Below are 19,732 nucleotides of genomic sequence, written 5' to 3' on the forward strand. Positions count from 1 at the left end.
TTAGAGTGGGGCTTTTATTCTTAAAGTCACCTTCTGGTAAGATTGATGCTGAAGTGGAAGTCTGGAAGGAGGTAGAGAAGTAGAAAGGTAAAAGGACACGACCCTCTCCTTTTTAGAGGGCTGGCTCAGAAATCCCATATTAACACTTTCCCTCACATGTGTTTGGTCAGAAGTTGGTCCCATGGCCACCCCTGGCCACAAGGGCAGCTGGGATATGTAGTCTTCATTCAGTGTGGCAGTGTGCTCAGCTAAAATTGGAGTTCTCTTACTAAAGAAAGAGAGAAGGCATAATGATAAGGAGCTAGTTGGTCTTATGACTCAGAGAGATGAGATAGGAAATTTCCAACTTCTAGTCAGGTGCCCACATTGGAACCAATCAGCTATGGCCATGAGGGGCAGAGACTCTTTTTTCTTTCTCTTTTTTTAAAGCATAAGCCACCATTATTGATTATGATTTAAATGTATGTAGTTCATTAAAAAGTAATTATCATTCATCTACTATTGGCTAGGCATTGTGCTAGACCTAGGGGATTTAGTGATGAGCAAAAAGACACTTCATTCTCAGTTTCATGAAGTTTATAGTCTAGTGGAGGAGACAGATAATGTCCAAATAATCACACTGATTAATGGAAAACTGTACACTGATGGGCAGTGCTATAAATGAACAATAGCATGTGGCCCCTGAGGAAGTGACCATGCAGCTGGGAGATGAAGGATGGAAAAGGCATTAACTAGTAAGGGTGGTAGTGATAATGGTGCAGGTGGAGTACGTTACTGGTGGAGAGAACAGTTTATGCAAAGGCCCTGTGGCAGGTGAGAGCAAAATTGCCCCAAAGAGGCAGCCGGTCGTTTAGTTGGAGATTCAGCTGGAATGATGGAAGAGCCAGACTAAGGAAGGCTTTAAAAGCCACCCTAAACACGTTCCACTCCCCCTTTCCCACCATAAGAAGTCATTGAAGTGTTTTAAGCAGGGAAATGGCAGGGTAGGTGTGGGGGAGAGGGTGGTAGTGACATGATCAGAAAAGATCCTGCATTTTTGAAAAGAACTCTGTGGCTGCTGTGAAGAGAGGAAAGGAAGTGGGGGAGGCAGAAGGGATCTGGGGAGACCAGTGAGAAGGCCAGTCTGGTTGTCCAGGGAAGAGATGATGGTAGCTATGGACTAGGGTGGGAACTGAGAACTTGGAGAGGAAGAATCACCAGAAGCTGGTGTCAGATTGGATGCTAGGATGGGGAGACAGAGGTGGGAGAGAGGACTTCTGGTTTTTTTGGCTGCAAGACTGGCTGGATGCCGGTTCCATCCAAGGAGGTGGGGGATCCTAGGAGAAGCACATCGCAGCCTCAGACTCGGGCTAGTCTGTGCTGTTGGAATATCGGAGTGGAGGTGGCCTGCAGGCAGATACAGATTTGCAGCTTAAAGAGGAGGTTGGAATTGAAAATGTATATCTGCGAATCTGCCTGTGGGTGGAAACTGGAGCCAGGGGTGTCATGAGCCGTTTTCATGAGAGTACAGTGAGAGGAGGAGAATCTAGGAGAGAACCTTGAGGAACACAGAACACACAAGAAGGAACAGGAAATGGCTTCCTTCCTTGGGTGTAGGAACATGAGTCTGCCAAGTTGCTAAGTACAGCAGCCAGACAGGTAGAAGGAGAAACAGAGTTGAGTCCTGGAGGTCTTCCTTTGAGAGAATTGTGGAAAGCAGCCTGGAAAGCCTGGCCAGTTGAGGTGCTGAGGGCTGCAGGAAACGGGCCTGATCCAGCTGACGTAAACAATAAAGACACTCATGTCACACACCATGAAGTCCAGAGGTAGCATGTTGAGTGGGCTTCAGGGTGTTTTTTTTTTTCAAGTGCTCCCTCATGTCATCAGGAATATGGGCTTTTTCCATTCCTCCTCTCTGCTCTCCAGGGTGTAGGCTTCATGCCAAGGTTGGTTAGATGATACACTTCCTTGTTCTTGTTCAGGAAGAAGAGACACTTGGCTTCCGTTCTCTTAAAGGAAAGGGAGAAGCTAACTTTCCTGAAAGCTTCCAGTGAACCTCTCCTTAAGTTTCATTGGCCAGAATTGAGTCATATGCCCATTTATCAGCGCACAGGGGGACAGGATTACTCTTTTGACCAGTCAGGACCACTCCTTAAGCTGTTGTTCAGTTCCCAAATTGCATGGCTGCCAATCAAGGAGGGAAGGACTGGAGATAGTCCCCAGCAGCCATTCCCACCTCCCTCTGGGATGCCTTCTTATTGTAGGTTGGAGAGTCAAAAACTACATTTCTCAGACTTCCTTGCAGCAAGGATAATGACAGTGAATTCGGTTCGGCCAGTCACATGCACTTCTGTGGAATTTGGACAGCGGAAGTGGGCAGGTGCCATTTTCTTAGTGCCTTGTCTCTGGCTCCTTGGCAACTTGGTCATGAAGGCATGAAGTTTTCTGTAACGGTGTTCCAGTGTTTGAGCTGCCAGCATCGTGGGAGACAGGAGACAGTTTTAAAGGCAGTGGCAAGGGCCTCCTGATCCTTGGGTCACAGGGATAGTGCTGTCTTCCTGAACTCAGTAGCTCCAGTGAGCCACCTGATGCCCCCTGATTTTGGAAGAGGCTGCAGCTTCCCTGGTGGGCCGGTTCTCTGAGGATGTTCTAGGGGGTCCAGCTGAGGGCTCTCGCCTTCAGTCCATCCAGCTATTTCATCAACAGCCAGTTCCCTGTGTTAAATATTTTCTGCTTTATGGGGGTTTAATACAGGGAATTAAATGTTTATAAAACATAGGTCTAGAGTGGGCTCTGTCCCCTGGATCTGGAGCAGATGTAAATGATACAACCTCAGGTCAGAAGCAGTGTGTAGGGACACTTGGGCGGCTCAGTGGTTGAGCATCTGCCCTTGGCTCAGGACATGGGTCCTGGGGCCCTGGGATCGAGTCCTGCATCGGCTTCCCTGCAGGGAGCCTGCTTCTCTCTCTGCCTGTGTCTCTGCCTCTCTCTCTGTGTCTCTCATGAATGAACAAAATCGAGAGAAAGAAAGAAAGAAAGAAAGAAAGAAAGAAAGAAAGAAAGAAAGAAAGAAAGAAAGAAAGAAAAGAAAAGAAAAGGAAAGAAAAGAAAAAAGAAAAGAGGCAGTGTGTAGCCACAGACTGTGTATGACTGTCGAGGGAGGGCAACATGTGCCCCGGCCCCTCAAAGCCCCATTGGAAATTTGGGGGAGGGGGTGCAGACTGCTTTCATTGCTGGAGACATGTAACACATTGCTCAGATTATAGCCACCTGTCCAGGGGTATGTTAAGGGAAAGGCAGATGGGCACCAGGTTGAAGGTCTAAAAGTTGAGTGTACTGCTCACAAAAGGAGGAATCCCAAAAGGTGCTCCCAGGGGAGATGGAGTTCCCACCTGCAGCCTGGCATCCAGCCCTCAGAGCACACAGGCCTCACCTCTCAGTGGGTCCATGTTGCAGGGTGGAGGTAAGTGGCACGGTGTGATGGTCCTCAGTGAGGTTTTTAGTAAGGCAGGGACCTATTTGTATTTTGAAAGATCACCAAAGCAGCTGGCAAGGAGGATGGATTGGTTGTTCAACATCTTCCTGAATACTTTTGAAGACAGGTAGTTCACTGGCTCTAGAGGCAGCTTAGTTGTTTTGGGACAACTTTGCCCCCTGAGCCAAAGTTGACCTTTTTGCCTGCATGCACCTGCTCAGGTGTGACCGCTAGGGCTGGCCAAAGCAGCAGGAGATGAAGTGGGAAAGATAATAGGGGTTGTCAACTGGCTGTCAAGAGACAAATCTGGCTCACGGTTGTATTTGTTTGGCAGAAGGTAGTTAACTTGAATTGCAATTCTTTAAGGTGGGACAGTCTTTCCTGTTAGTCAAGATTCCAACATTCCCTAATGAATTAAAGGATAACCTGCTTTACTCATGCTATTAATCTGGTTCTTGAAATCTTTGAGTTTGCAACCCCCGTATTTGAGGAATATTTAGGACTGGGGATGCCTGGGACTTTGTGGATGTCAGGACACCCTCCCACTCCCGGAGTGTGTGACCCCTGGTGACAGCTACAGGGTGGTCAGGCTAGAGGGAGGGAAACGGAGTGGAAAAAAATCCAGCTTCAATCAACAAGATTAATATGAAACAAACGACATTACTATGCTTTAAAAAAATGTAACACGGAAAAAAAATCCAGCTGCCTCTCAGAAGCCACCCCAGCCCACATACCCCTTCCCAATAACAAGGTCTAGAGGTGCTGGTGAGTGGCCAAAGTCCCTTTAATATCCCTGAATTGCGTTACAAGTAATACTGCTGGAGGTGAGGGAAGGGATGGGGGTCTGGGGTGCGAGATGGGGGAGGAGGGACGGGGAGCGCCAAGCGCTCATACAAAATATGGCCAAAAGGCTTAGCATGCATGGAAAATTATTGCTGTCGGAAGTTCCTATTTACAGGGTCAACACCCTCCGTAATTGCTTCTGCGACCCCTCTCCCTCCCCCCATCCCTGCTGCCTCCCTTCCCCGGAGGCGGGCCTGGAGCTGAGAAGCCCTAGGGAAGTGCCCCTGCTCCAGCGGCCCCTCCAGTCTCCACCCTCCTTTGTGGCTGGAGGGAGAAAGGGAGGATTGGAGAGTCCAGGACTCCTGCCCCCAGAGTTGGGCGCCTAGTGATGGGGAAGAGGCATGTGCTTAAAGCAGAGGAGGCCAGGGCACGTGAGCTTGGAGGTGTGTGCTTCGGTCCTCGCCCGGGCATGCAAAAGCGCGGCGGGGGAGGTAGTGGCGGCCAACGTGGGGCAGCTGGCAGCCCCGGCCCCTCTGCCCGGGAGAGTTGCATAGACGTGGCCGGGAGGGAGCGCTCCTCCCGGGAGTGGAGCAGGCCGGAGGCCCCAGCGGGGTCCGGGGCTCAGTCGGTCCCTGGAACCTGGGGTCCCTCGAGAAGAGGAATAAATAGGAAACAGATCGAGGAGGCTCCTCTCTCCGGTGTCCTTGGAGTGGGAGTGGAAGGCTCAGGAGGGCGGGGACCTGCCCCATGACTGGACCTCCTCTTACCCCTCACCCCCCCAAGTTGAGGGTCAGCAGGCTATCCCTCCCATTCTCGTAACCCCTTCCCCTAAGCCTTTCCCACAAGTTCAGGCTCTGATGAGGGTGAGGCTTCTTCCTCACTCCCCAAGAGGGGATGTGTGTGTGGTGGGAGGACAGCCTTCTATGGCCTTTGCCGTCCCTCTCCTTGCCTGGCTCCCTGACCTCCCAGTCCAGCTGGGGAAGCCAGACCATCCCTGGGTGAGGCCAAGAGATTAAATATAATAATAAATAGATAAATAAATAAATACACAAATAAATAACTGGAGGGGCCCAGCCAGACAGAGAAGGGCATTTGTGAGGTGCCCCAGACTCCCCCCAACAAATAAGGAGGGGTACCTGTAGTCCTGGGGGTGGAGGAAAGTGCTCAGAATCCGGGGAGAGGGCAGCTGGAGGCTGGAAGCCCAGGGAGGGGTGTCCTGGGGTGAGAGGAGGACTAAGTTAGGGGGGCAGGGCCTGAACTGCCCCTCAAGACTGCCCCAGGTCAGGTGAACTCAAAGGGGGAAGAGCTGCTGGAGGGATGAGGGGCGTGGGAGTGGTTGAGAAGGTCCCAGGACCCGAGAGTGGGACCTGTGATGTGAGCGTGGTGTAGGGGTATGTATGGCTGGGCCTAAGGCCGGGCTACAGAGGGGATCAGGGACAGACAGGGGACTCCCAAGAGGGGTAAGGGCACACATACAGCAAGACTCGGCAGAGGCCAGAAGGGCGGTCTGGGTTCGGAATGTGGCCTGGGAGCTGCAGGGCCTGCGTACCGGTGTGGACGGGGAAACCAGGGCAGGAGTGAGTCAAAGGTAGGTTTGGGCCTTAGACTGGGGTTCCAACGGAGGAATGGTAGGAGACACTCGGCTGAGAAGTGAGGGGAAAGGTCTGAAAGTTAGAAGGGGCGGGGCGCAGGGTCTGGGCGGGAGAAGCTTCCGGCTCTGGGGCCCGAGAGAGGTGCGGACCTGGTGCCTGAGTTGGGAGCCTTGAGGGCGGGGACGGGGTGTCGAGGTCCGAGTCTCGTGACCCGAAAGGACGTAGTGGTCGGGGTGCGCTGGGCAAGCCAGTGCCGGAGGCGGAGGCGAGTGGTGGGTCCGGGGTCGGGAGAGAAAAGTTCCGGGCTGGGGTGGGGGAGGGGATCCCCACGAAGGGCGTGGGCGGGGAATCGCTGCTGGGGGGCGGAGAGGGCGGAGGTGGCCCCCCCGCAGGACGGCGGGCAGCTCAGCTGGCGGGACCGGCGGGGGGCGGCGGGGGCGGCTCTGCCCCCTTGACGCAGGCGGCCTCGCAGTGCTTGTGGAGGTAGGACTTGAGCGCGAAGCTCTTGTCGCACTGGCGGCAGCGGTAGTGCTTGAAGGCCGAGTGCGTCTGCATGTGCGCGCGCAGGTTGGAGCGGTCGGCGAAGGCCTTGCCGCAGTGCGCGCAGCCGAACGGCTTCTCGCCCGTGTGCGAGCGCATGTGGCCCTGCAGGAGCCAGGGCCGCGAGAAGGCCTTGCCGCACACGCCGCACTTGTGGCGCAGGTTGTGCGTGAGCACGTGCATGGCCAGCGCGGGCATGGACACGTACGCCTTGCCGCACGTCGGGCACTTGCGCGCCAGCTGGCTGTCCAGGCTGCGGTGCGTCTGCTTGTGGCGGCTCAGGTTCGACGACGTGGCGTACGTCTTGCCGCACTCGGCGCACGCGTGCCGGTGCCCGCCGCCCGCCGGCGCCCCCGCGCGCCCCGCGCGCCCCCCGGCGCTCCCGGCGTCCCCCGCGCCGCCCGCGTCCCCGCCGCCCCCGCCGCGCCGCCGCCGCGAGCGCCCGTCCGAGATGAAGAAGGCGTCCATGGAGTAGCTGTCGGTCACGGCCGCCTCCCCGCGGAAGTAGCGCGCCGACAGGCTGGACTGCGGGCTCTCGGGGTCGCTGTACTCCTCCGGCGCCGCCGGCGGGTAGGCGGGCTCGGCCGGCGCCAGCTCCAGGCCCGGCTTCTGGTCCGCATCGTAGCTGCTGGGGGGCAGGCAGTGCGGGGCGTAACCTGCAGGGGCGGGAAGGCAGCGGGCACGAAGGTGAGGCGCCGGCCTCTCTCCGCGCGCTCCGGCGCCGCGGCCCCCTGCTCGCTCCCGGGAGACGCGGTGCGGGAGCGGCTGGTGAGGCGGTGCTGCCGGCCGGGCCGCGTGCCTCCGCCCCGCCGCGTCCACGTCCTCCCTCCGCGGGGCGCTCTGTCGGAGCGCGGTGCCCCCGTGGTTCTGCCGCGCGCGCAAACCACGCGGCGGAGGTCTTACGCCCTTACCCCCGCTCTGCCCATAGAGACAAGAGTCTGAACTCGCAGCCAGGAAGCGATGGAGCCAAGATCCAGACCTTAGCAGGTTGACGCCAAAGGCCACGCTGTTTTTATTCTAACAACAATCTGCCCTTCTGGTGCTTGCTCCTACTTCTCTGAATCTGTTTCCTCGTCTACAAAATGGAGCTTACAATTGGACACTCCCTCCCAGGGCCTTCGGAAGGGCAGTTGAGTGCTGAAAAGAAGCGTGTATACGCCTGCACCAGGCTCTGCCTCAGTGCTTTATGTATGTTAACCCATTCAACCCTTACAGACCCTACAAAGTGGGTACTGTTAACATCCCCATTTTCCGTGTAAGGAAATTGAGAGGGAGCACAATTATTGCTATATAAGTGTTAGCTATTATAATTATGCTTTTTACTTGCTTGAGAAAGTGACTTCACTGAGGATTATTTGTCTGCCTCCCCCGACCCGACTATGAGCCTCCAAGGGCTGGATCTGTGTGCCCAGCACGTGCCTGGCTCAAAAAAAGGTATGCAATGAGTAGATGTTGCATAAATGAATTAAAATCCTGTTAGATCCATCTCCCAGGGTTGCTAGAGGATTTAAGAGATCAAGTGTGTGGCATGTTAATAGGTGGTCCAGAAGGGGGACTTCCTTGTACTTGCTCTGGAGCCTGTTTTGCTCCCAGCTCCACTAGAAGCATTCTGGAGTCTCTCTGTGAGAATTCACCTCCCCCTCTTCCTCCCTCCTCTTTGGATTTGGACCAGAAATCCTGTCTACCTTGGGTTTATGTGATTGGTGGGTAGGCAGGCTGAGGCTCTCCCAGGGGATTCCACAGAGGCTTCCCAAGTGCAGGGGCCACTCTGATTTGTCTCTCCCTCTCAGGGCCTAACATGGTCCCAGCACCCTCCTGGAGGACCCTGGGGTCTGGGTTCCCAGGAGAATTCCTGGCGGCTATGCATGAACTTATCAACCTGGCACCAAGGTTATGTTTCCATTGTCTTTTGATTCCTGGGAGAACAATGAAGGTTAGCCCCATTTGTGAGGTTTCAAGCTGGGGAGTGACAAAGCAGGAGATTTGAAGCTCCCCTTCTGACCTTGAGACCTGATCTCCCCACACCCCACCTCAAGCCTCCCCCACTCAAGAAAGTAGGTGGAAGAGGACTTTGTAAGCAAGGAACTGGATTCAGAGCTTTCCTTCTTTGGAACAACCTGCCTGATTCAGCCTCGGTACCTTTTCCTCTCATCTGGAATCTGGGATGGTCACAGGGTGGTCTGTGCAGACTGTCCCCCAGCCATGAAGGCAAGACTAAGCCCTTTCTTTTTTCTTTTTTCCCTTTAGATGTTGGCACAGGACCCTCTGCACACAGAAGTGGCTGGGGATTGTGGGGGTGGATGACTCAGTAAGGAGGGGCTCTGGTTGCAGAAAAGGCAGTGGTGCTAGCAGTTTTTTTAATTGGGGAGGGAGGATTGCATAGCATCTCAGCACCTGATTTCTCCCCTCCTGTCTGCCTTTGGTCTGGAGGTTCCCCCACCTCCCACTCCAGGAATAAGGCCCTTGAACAGACATTCAAAGAGTATTGTTTCAGACTAAGTTAAGTATCTGTCAGGCGCTCCCAGACCCCTTCTCTGTGCTATATTTCTTCCCATTGTACTACTGAGGATAATGATAATACTAGCTAATATTTACTGAGCACTTACTGTGTGCCAGGCTCTGTGCTAAGCACTTCACTCCCATCCCCTGACCAAATATCACAAAAACACTTTTATCACAGATAAAGAAATGGAAGGTATGGAGTGGTGATGGTACTTGCTCAAGGGGCGGAGCAAGGATTGGAACCTACTGCCCTGCTCCCCTTGTTTTCCAAATCCCCAGAGGTCCCTGAGGAAGGGGGTATAGCTGGGTTGTTCACCTCCCATCCCCACTGCCCCATCTCGTGGGCACTCCTTAAGTAATTGTGAAATGGGTGATAAATGGTGATAAAGATTTGCCAGGTCGACCTTGCTCCCCAGCCCAGCAGCATCTGCTACAAACCATTCTGTCTGCCTGGTCTTGGGACAACTTGATTCCTGGCAGAGATTCAGGGTGATCTTGAGAAAATCAAGTCCTGTACCTCTCTATGCCTCAGAGGATAGATAGTATAGGGTCCACTTGCAGGGGACTACTGATCATGTGACCAGTGCCTCGCATATTTTGTTATGAAATAAGGATGGTACACTGGTTTAAGAGCACAGCCTTGGTGCTGCACTGCCTGAATGGAGTTCCAACTTCACTGTTCCCCAGCTCTGTGACCTTGGACAAACTGCTTGACCCCTCTGTGCCTCTCTTTCCCCAGCCGTAAAATGGGGGGTAACGTAAGCACTCATACAGTTGCAGTAAGGAGTCCATAAGTAAACAAACAGTAAGTGAGAAATGAGCAAATAATAATGAACACCCTAGAGCACTTAACGTGTCAGACATTATATCAAGGGCTTTATATACACGAATTCATTTCATCCTCATGACTCCAGTTGGTATCATCTTACAGATCAGGAAATTTAGACGCAAGGTAATTAAGTAATATGCCCAGCAAGTAACTTAGAGCCAGGATCCCAACCCAGTGTTGGGCACATTGCAAACCCCCAAAACGTGTTTGTTATTGTTAGTAGTAATAGCAATCTGCCCAAATGGGTTTCTGTGCTGCAGTTTTCTTGGCACCTGCCAAGACAGATTTGATGTTCTTCTCTGGGCCTCTGTTTCCTCAGGATGTGTAATTTCTACTTCATGTTGGGATGAGAAAACTTTTGGTGGGTAGTAGGAGGAGTTTGATGAACCAGGCAAGTCCTAACCCAAATTGGGCTTCCTGCCCGTGGTGCCCTCTGGTGGTAGCCTGTAGCACTGCAGCACCATACTCCTGTCGCTGGGGGGCTCTTTACATAGAAATAGGGGTGCTTCAAACAAAGGCTGCTCTTCTGCCTAAGGGATGGATGCAGAACTGCCTTCAGGACAGGCATTGCAGGCCAGATCTGATTCCCAGCAGTTGTGAAGCGCAGCATGAGTAGTGGAGGTGGGGTGAAGTTGGGGGTCATATAAGAGTTTGCGTGGTCATGTTAGGACAAGGTGGTTCTAACTTGCTTTGTGACCTTGGCCAGGTTACTTAACCCTTCTGGACTTGGTCTGCATAGGAAAAAGTTTGACTGGTATGCTTTCAAGACTTTCTGCATCATGGCTGAATAGATCCTCAGGGATGCCCATTTTCCTGTCTTCCACACACACTCCCAGCCTCCCTTCAAGTCCACTTCATCCTCCTCAGATCCACCCTAGCGCTCCCTGTCTATGTGACCTTGGCGAGTTATTTAACCTTTTTGTGCTACATATGTATAAGGGAGCTCATAATAGTGTTGAATGAATTAACACATATAAAGTGCTTAGTACAAATGCTTGGCATACGATAGCCTCTCAGGCTGCTGTTATTATTGTCATCAGTGATCTCCCTGCATTTCCTGGGGATATCCTTCTAACTTACCAAAAGTAGAAGGAGACACATGAGTGCCTCAGGATGCTCTGTGACCTGGGGCAAATCACCTCACCTCTCTGGGCCTCAACCCTGGAGAATCCTCTAGGACACTGTAAATAGTGCTCTAACTGTGCATGGAACCTGAGCCTTCCTCTGCTCCACAGGTGACCATAGGTGGCTGAACTACTTGTCCCCCATCTGACAGAGTGAGACAGGGTCCTGATGGAGGCAGGAATGGGCAGGGACCCGGAGAGAAGGCCAGAGACCCTCCTGTCCTGGCTCTTTTACTTCTAGCTGTGTGACCTTGGGCAAGTATCATAGTCTCTCTGGGCTCAAATCCCTCATTTGATGGATAGAGACCAGAGCCACCCCTGCCACTTGAGGGGCTATGAGGAAGGCCCAAAAATGCTTTGGAGATAATGGAGATATCATGCACATGTCCTCTGAGAATGACTTCTGGTGTTCTCTGCCTAAGAGTCTTGATACTTTAGATGGAAGGTCCTGAATCCATTAAAAAATTAAAAGTCCTGCACCCAAAGGAGTGGTGGGAAGGGAATTTTATGAAGATTAAGGTGCTAGGTACTCCACCGACATGGTCTCCTCTGGCTATCTTGGCCTCTTGGGGTGGGGTGGGGGCATCTCTGGTAAGTACCACTACTACTACCACTGCTTCCAGGGAGCCTCCTCATGTGCCAGGCACTATGCTGAGCCCGGAGGCCCAGAGAGGGGAGGAGGTTTGCCCAAGGTCACTGGCGCAGGAGTTTGGCTTGCAACCCTCCAAAGCCTGTGTTTTTCCCAAAACATCCAAACTGGATGGAGACTGCTGGGGTGGGAAGTGTTCATTTGGTGGGGGAAAGGGGCAGTGGGTTTCTTCCAATGACATCACCCAGTTGGCCTGTCTGATGGGATGATGGGGTGTTGGGGGTGGGGAGAAGCTGTTCAAGATGATGTTCTAGCCCCTTTTAAGTTTTTGCAAATGAAAGTAATGCTTGACACTTAACTGAGCACTTACTGTGTACAAGGCGCCCTGCTCAGTGCTTTGTGTACATTAGCTGCTGTCTAAGGGAACATGATAGGCACTTCCTTAAGTGCCCTACAGAAGCTGAGGCCCAGAGACAGGCCTTGACCCACCTCAGATCACAAAGCACATTCACACAAGAGCTAGGCCAGCCTCCTGCCTCTTAGTCCTGGACTCCTTTTCCCAGTCTCTCCTAGATTCCGAGGGTACCAAACTTCCTCCAGGGAATTTCCAGCCCCCAGTCCTACTTCCCTGCCTTGAGATGGGCAGAAAAAGAGAGGGGCCGGGTGGTGGGCCAGCTTTCCAGGTGGCCCACTTTCCTGAGGAGGGCCCAGCCCTGCTTGGTGGTGGGAGCTGGAGGGGCTGCTGCATGGGTATATTTAGAGCTGCTTCTTGCTGTGCCAGGGCCTCGGGCCTCGAGAATCAGCTCCAGCCAGCTGAGCAGAAAGCCAGGTCTGTCAGCAGCAAAGCAGGATAAAAATAGTTTCTCCTGTCTGCTCACAGAGCTGGGCAAAGGGGCTGGTACCTCCCCCTCCCCTTATTATAGCATCTTTGTTAGCTGTTCCCTGGGCACTGGACCAGAAATGACACCCACCTCCTCTAAGGGCCTGGCAGCTGGTACACCTGCCCACTGGGTAGGGGAGTCCCTGCGTCCAGATGATCAGGGGACAGAATGAGGTCTGGCCCACTGTGAGATGGCCATAGGGTGTGGGGCTGAGGCCTGTTGACCCAGGCCCAGGGATTGTCTAGAGGATTCCGGAGTCTCTCCCCACCTTCCCCCACTCCAGAAATCCCACATTTTCTGTTTTTTCCTGACTGTGACCCAATTCCTGTGGCCCATAGGGAGGTCCACAGCTCTGCAGGAATCAATAGGAAAGATTTTTCAAGGGGTTGTGGAGATAGGAGTAGGTGGCTAAGGGTGTTGAATTGCCTAGCACTGGCTGGTGGAGCAGCCTCCTGCTCCCGTGGGGGAATCTCTGGCAGGCCCTTGCATAGCACACACAGGCTCTGCAAGCCTCCTGTTTTCCGCCCTACCCTCTCTCTGTTCCAGAAGGGTGCAATCAGAGGGCCCATTCCAACCTCCCTTCCTTCCCAAAGGCTAGCAGCTGGAGATCACAGCAGGGAGGGAGGTCAGGAATTCTGGGGACCTTATCTCTCTCAGTCACCCCCCAGAGGGCCTCTAGGCTGTGGGGACCCTAGAACATGGAGATGAAGCACTCACCAGGGAGGTGGATCGGTCCCCCATTTATGCCCTTGTGACCTCATGCAAGTCACGGGCCTCCCTGACCTCATTTGCCTTTGTAGGTTGGAGCTAATCCTCTCCTGTGCTCACTGCCCTTTGCCCAGTGTGTGTGTGTGTGAGTGTGTGCATGTGTGTGTGTGTTGGGGGGGGCGCAGGGAGTCTTTGGGATGTAATAAATTGCTATGCTGACATAGGGACTCAATGTACTCTTCTGCTGTCCCTTAGGAACCACAAACAGACTGCTTGAGGAGTGGATGCTCAGCTCTGGTCTTCATGTTCCCCTTGTGACCTCAGGCTTTTGGGGAGGTCATGGGCCCCAGATTCTGTATCCTACACAGGCCCTGTTATTTCACACCCCCACTGATTCATTCTTAGCAAAGTAAAATTTTCTGGATCCCTAGAAGGTCAGAGCTGAAAGAGATCAAGTTCCACTGCTTGAGTTCATGAAAGGGAAATAGGCTGAGGTAGAGGAAGACTAGTCCAAGGCCACAGAGAAAGCTAATGGTGGATCTAAGACATGACTCTAGTAGGGCTTGAGAATGGACCTGGACATGACCTTGGACTAGAAATTTGATCTGGATCTTACTCCTGGACCATGAACCTGCACATTGACCTGGACCTGATCTTAGACATTGAAATTTGAACTTGGATGTGAATTTGGTCTGAATCTTGGACTGGACCTATAACCTCAGACATTGACCTTGGATCTGATCTTAGACTTAAGATTGGACATGGATGTTGGGCTTGGATCTCAGATCTGGACCAGGACAGTAGACTAGACATTGGACCTGCACTTTGAACCTGGACCTCTGATGTGTCTCTAACCTGGATCTTGGACCTAGACCAACACTGAGATGCCAGGGGAAGTGGTAGTCAAAGAAGAGCCAGATGGCCCTGCTGTGTGTCCTTGGGCATCTCCCCAACCTTCTCTGAGCTCCCTCTGCCAAGGGATTGGGGCAGCCCTTTTGCATCCCTACTCTCAAGATGGACTTTCTGAGGTGTGGGGTGGATGTGTTGGGGACTCTCAGCCGGGCTTCCAGGCCTGGCCTGGAGCGACTCCTCGGCGCCATCAGAGGGAGTAAGAGGAAGTGGGCGCTGGTATAATGTGGTCAACTAGATAAGCCCATGGGCAAGAGTAGGAGTGCTTCCTCGGCCTGCTGGGGAGGCTTAATGTAGCTGTGGAGGGCAGACAACTGTGTTATTGGATTGGCATTGATCCTTCATCTGCCTGGGTCGGATGCACTCTGAAGGAGTATGGGGGCAGGACTAGGGAGGGGGTTCAGAGAAAGGGGGACAGGGAGCCCAGCTGGAGTTCAGAGTTAGGGTGTGGGGGCATGAGGGAGGTAGGCAGTGAAGACCTCTTTGGCTGGGGTCCATGGAGACTACTGCCATGCAGATAGATGAGCAGCAGCCTGCTCTGGGATCTCCCCAGGATGGGGGCCCAGGGCCTGTGAAGGAGCGGGCTCGGTGGAGCTGGAGGGTGAGGTTGTGAGAGGGTTAGGAGGATGTGAGTTGGCATCTCAGAAAACAATCTGTGTTCAGAATCACTCAGGGAAGAGGAGGGGAAGGAGGAGGCTGCATTGAGGCAGAAAGCAGTGGAGGAGCAAGAGGAATGGGAGGGGGAGAGATGAGGCATTGTAGTGGACAGGATGGTGGGATGAAATCTGCTCTCCGTTCTTTGAGGCATTCTGTAGAAAGGCCTGGAGATTTTTCCATTTGGGAGGCTTTCCCTTCCCTATGTAGGGGTTCTTTTGGCTGAGACGGATGGGGAGGCCTGGAGCCCAGATGTACCTGCCGCACCCTTTGCCCAGCCCTCAGAGGCTGAAAAAGCAGAGAGTAGGGAGGCAAAGAAGAGCATCGCTTGTGTGTGTGTGTGTGTGTGTGTGTGTGTGTGTGTGTGTGTGTGTGTAGGAGGAGTCCTCCAGGAATCCTTAGCACTCCCAGGCATTCCCTGAGCTGGGAGTACACCTCTTTTATTTGGGGCCCTGCATCTTCCATCAGTTAGGAGCCTGTAGTTCTCCTGACCTCCACATACACAGGCCCCCTCTCTGTACCCCTTCCCCCAACCTCCCCTCCCACCAGCCTTATCCTGACCCTGGAGCCGTTGCTGCAGGAATGGCTTGTAAGAGGATCTTTCTAATAACTGGAACTATCTCCAGCCCCAGGCCCTTCCCCCCTTCCCCCTCCTTTCTCCTCCCTCCCTCCTTCGCTCCCTCAATCTCCTCACCTCCCCCCCTCCTCTCTTTCTCCTTGTTTACCCAGCACACTTACACACGCTGGGAGAGAAAATCGTCGGCTCAGCAATTTTTCACACTTCCCTCAAACGCTCAGCAAGGTTATTTCCGGCAGAGCGGAGACAACGGGCCACTAGGAGCCCGCAGGCTCTCTGAGACCCCCCCAGCACCCTACCCACCCACAGAATGAGGGGGCCTTCACTGTCCAGTCTGGCCACACCCCAGGGATAGGAGAGGCCCCTGAAAGCAGGATGAGGTGGACCTTGTGTTTCCCAGCCATACCCACCCCCTGGTCTCCGGCACTAACCCTTTACTGCATACGCTGCCAAAGCAGTTAGGCCAGGGTGCCTGTCCTCACTCTGAGGCATCCTGCAGAGAATGAAGCCAAGAAATACCTGCTCTCAGAAACTCTGCCACCCTTAGTCAGGCATTGGGTGGTAAACAGAATCCTATACAAACCCTGACAGTGGCCCCTGCACTCTGTTAGACCCTTATCCAGCCATCTCCAGTGCCTCACATCCCACACTTAACCTTCACAGAAGCTGAGCTTGTCAAAGCTGGAAGGATACTTAGTTCAGCCACTCTTTCACTGCTGGGGAGGCAGAGGACCAGAGAAGGGAAGACACTTGCCCAAGGTCACACAGCGAGTCAGAGACCATAGTCTCCCAGAGTTCCAGGCCAGATATCAGACTATCAGGACAGCCTTAGGATTCTCTGGAGGCCAAGGAGCTGGTCTAGAGACCTTTGGGGAAAGAGCCAAAGACAGGGGTGGTTCTAGGGTGTCAAACCCCACAGGAACACCCCTGCTGATAGCTTTGCTTCAACTTTTGCCCTGACCCCACTGTTCACTCAGGGGCTCCTTTCAAAGCTTTTTTGAGACTGAATTCAAGGCACTCCTGCCTCCCTTTTGAGGAATAGTTTGCAGTTTGGGCTATGCATGAGAAATTCTCTAGGCTTCTCTGGGTTTCCTCAACTGGCCTGGGCATGGGACCTTGGGGGCCTCAGGGATGGGAGACTGTTTTTGTCAGTCTCCCACGGGATCCACATTCCAGTCTTGCAGGCATTTCAGTTTCTACCCAGATCCTAGCACACATACTCCCCAGCCCTGGCATGGTCCCAGGTCCACCCTCTGTCCTGCCAGCACTTTAGACAAGCCCAGCCATATCCCTGGGCCTCTGTCCTCGAACCCAAGAGGGCTCAGGGTCAAGAAAAGGGGACAGCAGAATAAGAGACATATGGGCAAAGGAAAAGGGGATTGGTTTTCTTGGGGACCTGGGGGAAGCCTGAGGCTGAGGGGTTAAAGCCATATCCCTTGATCACTCCCTAATTTCTTTGACCTTGATGAGGTCACAGAGCCCTTTGCCCAGTGCCTTCTTCCTACCTGGCTTGACAGAGTGATGGAATGTGGGTGAAGTGCTTGGAAATCCCTAAGGTGGAAACTCCCACCCTCTGGGGCTCCTGCCTTCACCACCTCAGCACTGCCTCCCCCCCATCCTCAGCCCTTTCTTCTCTTCTTTTTCTCCCCTCCCCTCTCCTTTCCTCTTTTCCCTCATCCCCCCCCCCCCACACACACACTCCAAAGCTGATGCCACATGTGATGTCAGATTTCTTACTGCCAAAGGGATGCCTCTTCTCCAGACACCTGCCTGGTACAGGCCATGAGAAGAGAACCCTTTTGTGATCCCCTTGATGGGGGATGGGGTCTACAGAAGCAGTCTCTGATTCTTCTCCACACCCTTCGGAGATCATCCCCTTCTGAGGCTAAATGACCTCTCTTGTCCCTCAAACCCTTGTCCCTGCAGGAACTTGCTCTGAGAAGAGATGGAGTGTGTTGGGGGTGGGGGACTTGCAAGGAACAGCAGGGCTAGCTCTGATGGGGGGGGGGGGGATGAGAAGCTGGAGTGGGGAGGGAGTACAGCCCAGGGGACCAGGAGCCACTTTGGGGGAATCCCTCCTAGAAATCCCTTCTTCCTTGCAGTCCCCAGGATAGGCCCAGCCTTTGGCAGGCATGTGGCCGAGGGTAACAAAAGAGTTGCTGAGAGAGGGGGGCCTGAGAACACTTGTCTGGCATCATCAGGGGGAGCAGGCTTGAAGAGAAGGAGGGCACCCCCAGCTACACCCTAGGAGCCAGCCCTCTCTCCCCAGGCACTGGTAGTCCAGGCTCAAATATATTCCCCACCAGGGCAGTACACTCAGGCAGCCAGCCGCCTTCCCTCCACCAGGGAGAGGGGACCCTCAGACTGCCTTGTGCATGAGTCCCCCAGCACTAGCCCTTCGTGGGTGCCTCTCTCTCTTTCCATTCTCTCACCACCCCTCACTCCAGCCCCGTTCTAGGGCCACAACTTTCAAAGTCCGGGCTGGCGCGTGGCGGTGGGATGGATCGACCCTGCGACTTTCCCTTTGTAGGGACCTAGCCCCTGCCCCGCCCGCCCGGCCCTCAGGAAGCCCGGGAGGCACACAGGCAGGGAAATCTCCTCCCGGGGTTCCCTGCCGCGCGCACCCCTCCTCGTGGCCCGAGTTGGGGAGGGCCCCGAACTCCCCTCCCTGGCCCCCCCGCCCCCCCGCCGGGTCCTACTCACCGTTGTCCCCGGGCGGCCCCCGGGCGCCAGGCAGCACGTAGGCGGTCTCCAAGGGGTGGTAGGTGGGGGCCGGCACCCCGCTGCACTGGAAGCCGTCCCCTTTGATCTTCTTTACCAGGAAGGAGCGCGGCATGGTGCGACTGGCGGGGGGCTCGGCGGGGGCACTTGCGTGGGGCCCCGGTGGGGGGAGGCGGCCAGCCGGGCGCGATTGGCTGTCAGAGCGGGGTTTCAGCACTGGACAGCTCCCAGCGGGCGGGCGGGCGGGCGGGCGGGCGGCAGCGCGGAGCCGGCACCGGTGGCGGCGGCCCCGGCTCTGGCTCGGGCTCCCGCTCGGGCTTGGCGGCGGCGGCGCGCAGACAGGCGATCGCTGGAGCTGTGCTCAGCACTCCGGCTGCCGGCTTTATATGGGACGCAGGCTGGAGGAGATCAGGTGGTCCCCTAGCAATGGAACTGTTCAGCGCTCTAATCCATCAAATGTCCCCCAGGACAATCGCTCCGCACACGTTCCCCTGAACCGGCGGCGGTGGGGGCAGGCCAGGCGCAGGGAGCAGCGGGCAGGCAGGAGGGGAGAAAGTGAGGGCGAGAAAGGCACCGAGAGATACAGAGACGGAGAAAGAGGAGTGGGGGGGGGGGGAGGGAGAGAGAGAGAGGAGAGGAGATACACAGAGAAAGACAAAAAGAGACATACAGAGAAAGAGAGACACACATACAGAAAGAGATAGAAATAGAGACTGAGATAAGGACAAAAAAGACGCAAGAGAGAAACAGAAGGAAAACAGAGATGGAAAGAAGTAGCAACACACGCTCACACACCCATAGGAGAAAAAGAGAGATCCAGACACACAAAAAGAAAGCCCCTCAGGGATGCAAAGAAAGGGAAAGAAAAGTGTAAGGTAGATGCAGAAGCCGAGGGGAGAGGATGGAGAGTGGTCTAAGCAGGCGGGGTTCAGGCACATGGGGACACGGGGAAGGGGAGGCAAAGAAAACAGTGTGAGCTCGCCAGCTGAGACCCTCCTGCTTCCAGTCCTCTCCCTCTCCCTCTCCCCCAATTCAGAAGTGGCCAGTGTGGACACTCAGCTTTAACTAGAGGAAGTCGTTACCCTCACCCCAGCTTGACCTCCCACTGAAGCCCCGTATTGGGTTTGGGGTTCAACTTTCTTCTTCCAGAACTGGAGGGGGCAGCAAGTCCCCCATGCGGATGCCGGCCCCGCTCAGCCGGTCCTATTCCGGTGCCTAGCTCAGGCAGGCGCTGCAAGAGGAAGTGAAAATCGTCCAGTAATTAATTTCCCTGCTGCCGGGGGGTGGTGGTTTTGACACATCCGAGGCTGTGTCTTTCCCTGAAGCGGGGAGCAGACAATAGAGACACGTGGACTGGGAAGGGAGAGGGGGGAAGGGAGGGGGAGCGGGGCTCCCGCTGGAACTCTTTACAGGTCAGCTCCTTTGTCTCCAGGAGGATCTGAGCAGAAACCCCCCCCCCACCATCCAGCCAAAACCTGGGGGAGCTCCTATATCTTGGAGGAACAAGGAGCAGGAGAACTCAACCCCCTACCCAGAGACCGCTTGGCAAAGTGCCATGGTGGTGGGCTGGCCTCAGCAAGTACGGGATGGCCAGTGCACAAGAGTCCCAGAATCGGACTCCAGGAATGCCAGGACCTCATTGGTCAACAACAGCATTTTGTTTATGGGATGCCAGACTGATGGAGTGGGGGTGTTCTTTTGGGACTGGGTCAATCAATACCAGTTGAGGTTCTAAGATCCAGAGGGGGTATGGAGATGCCCAAGGTCCCACAGTGAGTCAGCAGAAATTTCCAGAAACCCTTGTGTGGCCTTTGGGCACCACTGAGTGAGGGACTCACACAGACTTTGAGGTATGATGTAAAACCTTGG

General features: G+C 54.4%; 2 protein-coding genes across 2 annotated transcripts in view; one reads left to right on the forward strand and one right to left on the reverse strand.

Annotated features, from left to right (window-relative positions):
* FAM110A (family with sequence similarity 110 member A) overlaps positions 1 to 19,732 on the forward strand; it is a 134,440-nt gene that overhangs the window by 6,520 nt on the left and 108,188 nt on the right. The gene's annotated exons all lie outside the window — the stretch shown is intronic.
* On the reverse strand, positions 4,221 to 18,477 carry SCRT2 (scratch family transcriptional repressor 2). The gene is made up of 2 exons (XM_025986092.2): positions 17,846 to 18,477; positions 4,221 to 7,025 (listed from the first exon to the last, which is right to left on the reverse strand). The coding sequence occupies exons 1-2, from the start codon at positions 17,976 to 17,978 to the stop codon at positions 6,235 to 6,237; spliced, it is 924 nt and encodes a 307-aa protein (XP_025841877.2). The 5' UTR covers positions 17,979 to 18,477; the 3' UTR covers positions 4,221 to 6,234.

This window comes from Vulpes vulpes, chromosome 14, assembly GCF_048418805.1.
Source record: "Vulpes vulpes isolate BD-2025 chromosome 14, VulVul3, whole genome shotgun sequence".
Classification (NCBI taxonomy): Eukaryota; Metazoa; Chordata; class Mammalia; order Carnivora; family Canidae; genus Vulpes; species Vulpes vulpes.

What these genes read in the sequence shown, in the direction of transcription:
- SCRT2 (XM_025986092.2), bottom strand. Translation starts at nt 17,978, where the DNA reads ATGCCGCGCTCCTTCCTGGTAAAGAAGATCAAAGGGGACGGCTTCCAG. An exon ending in GGGGCCGCCCGGGGACAACG is followed by an intron (nt 7,026 to 17,845) that starts GTGAGTAGGACC and finishes CCGCCCCTGCAG; the next exon opens with GTTACGCCCCGCACTGCCTG.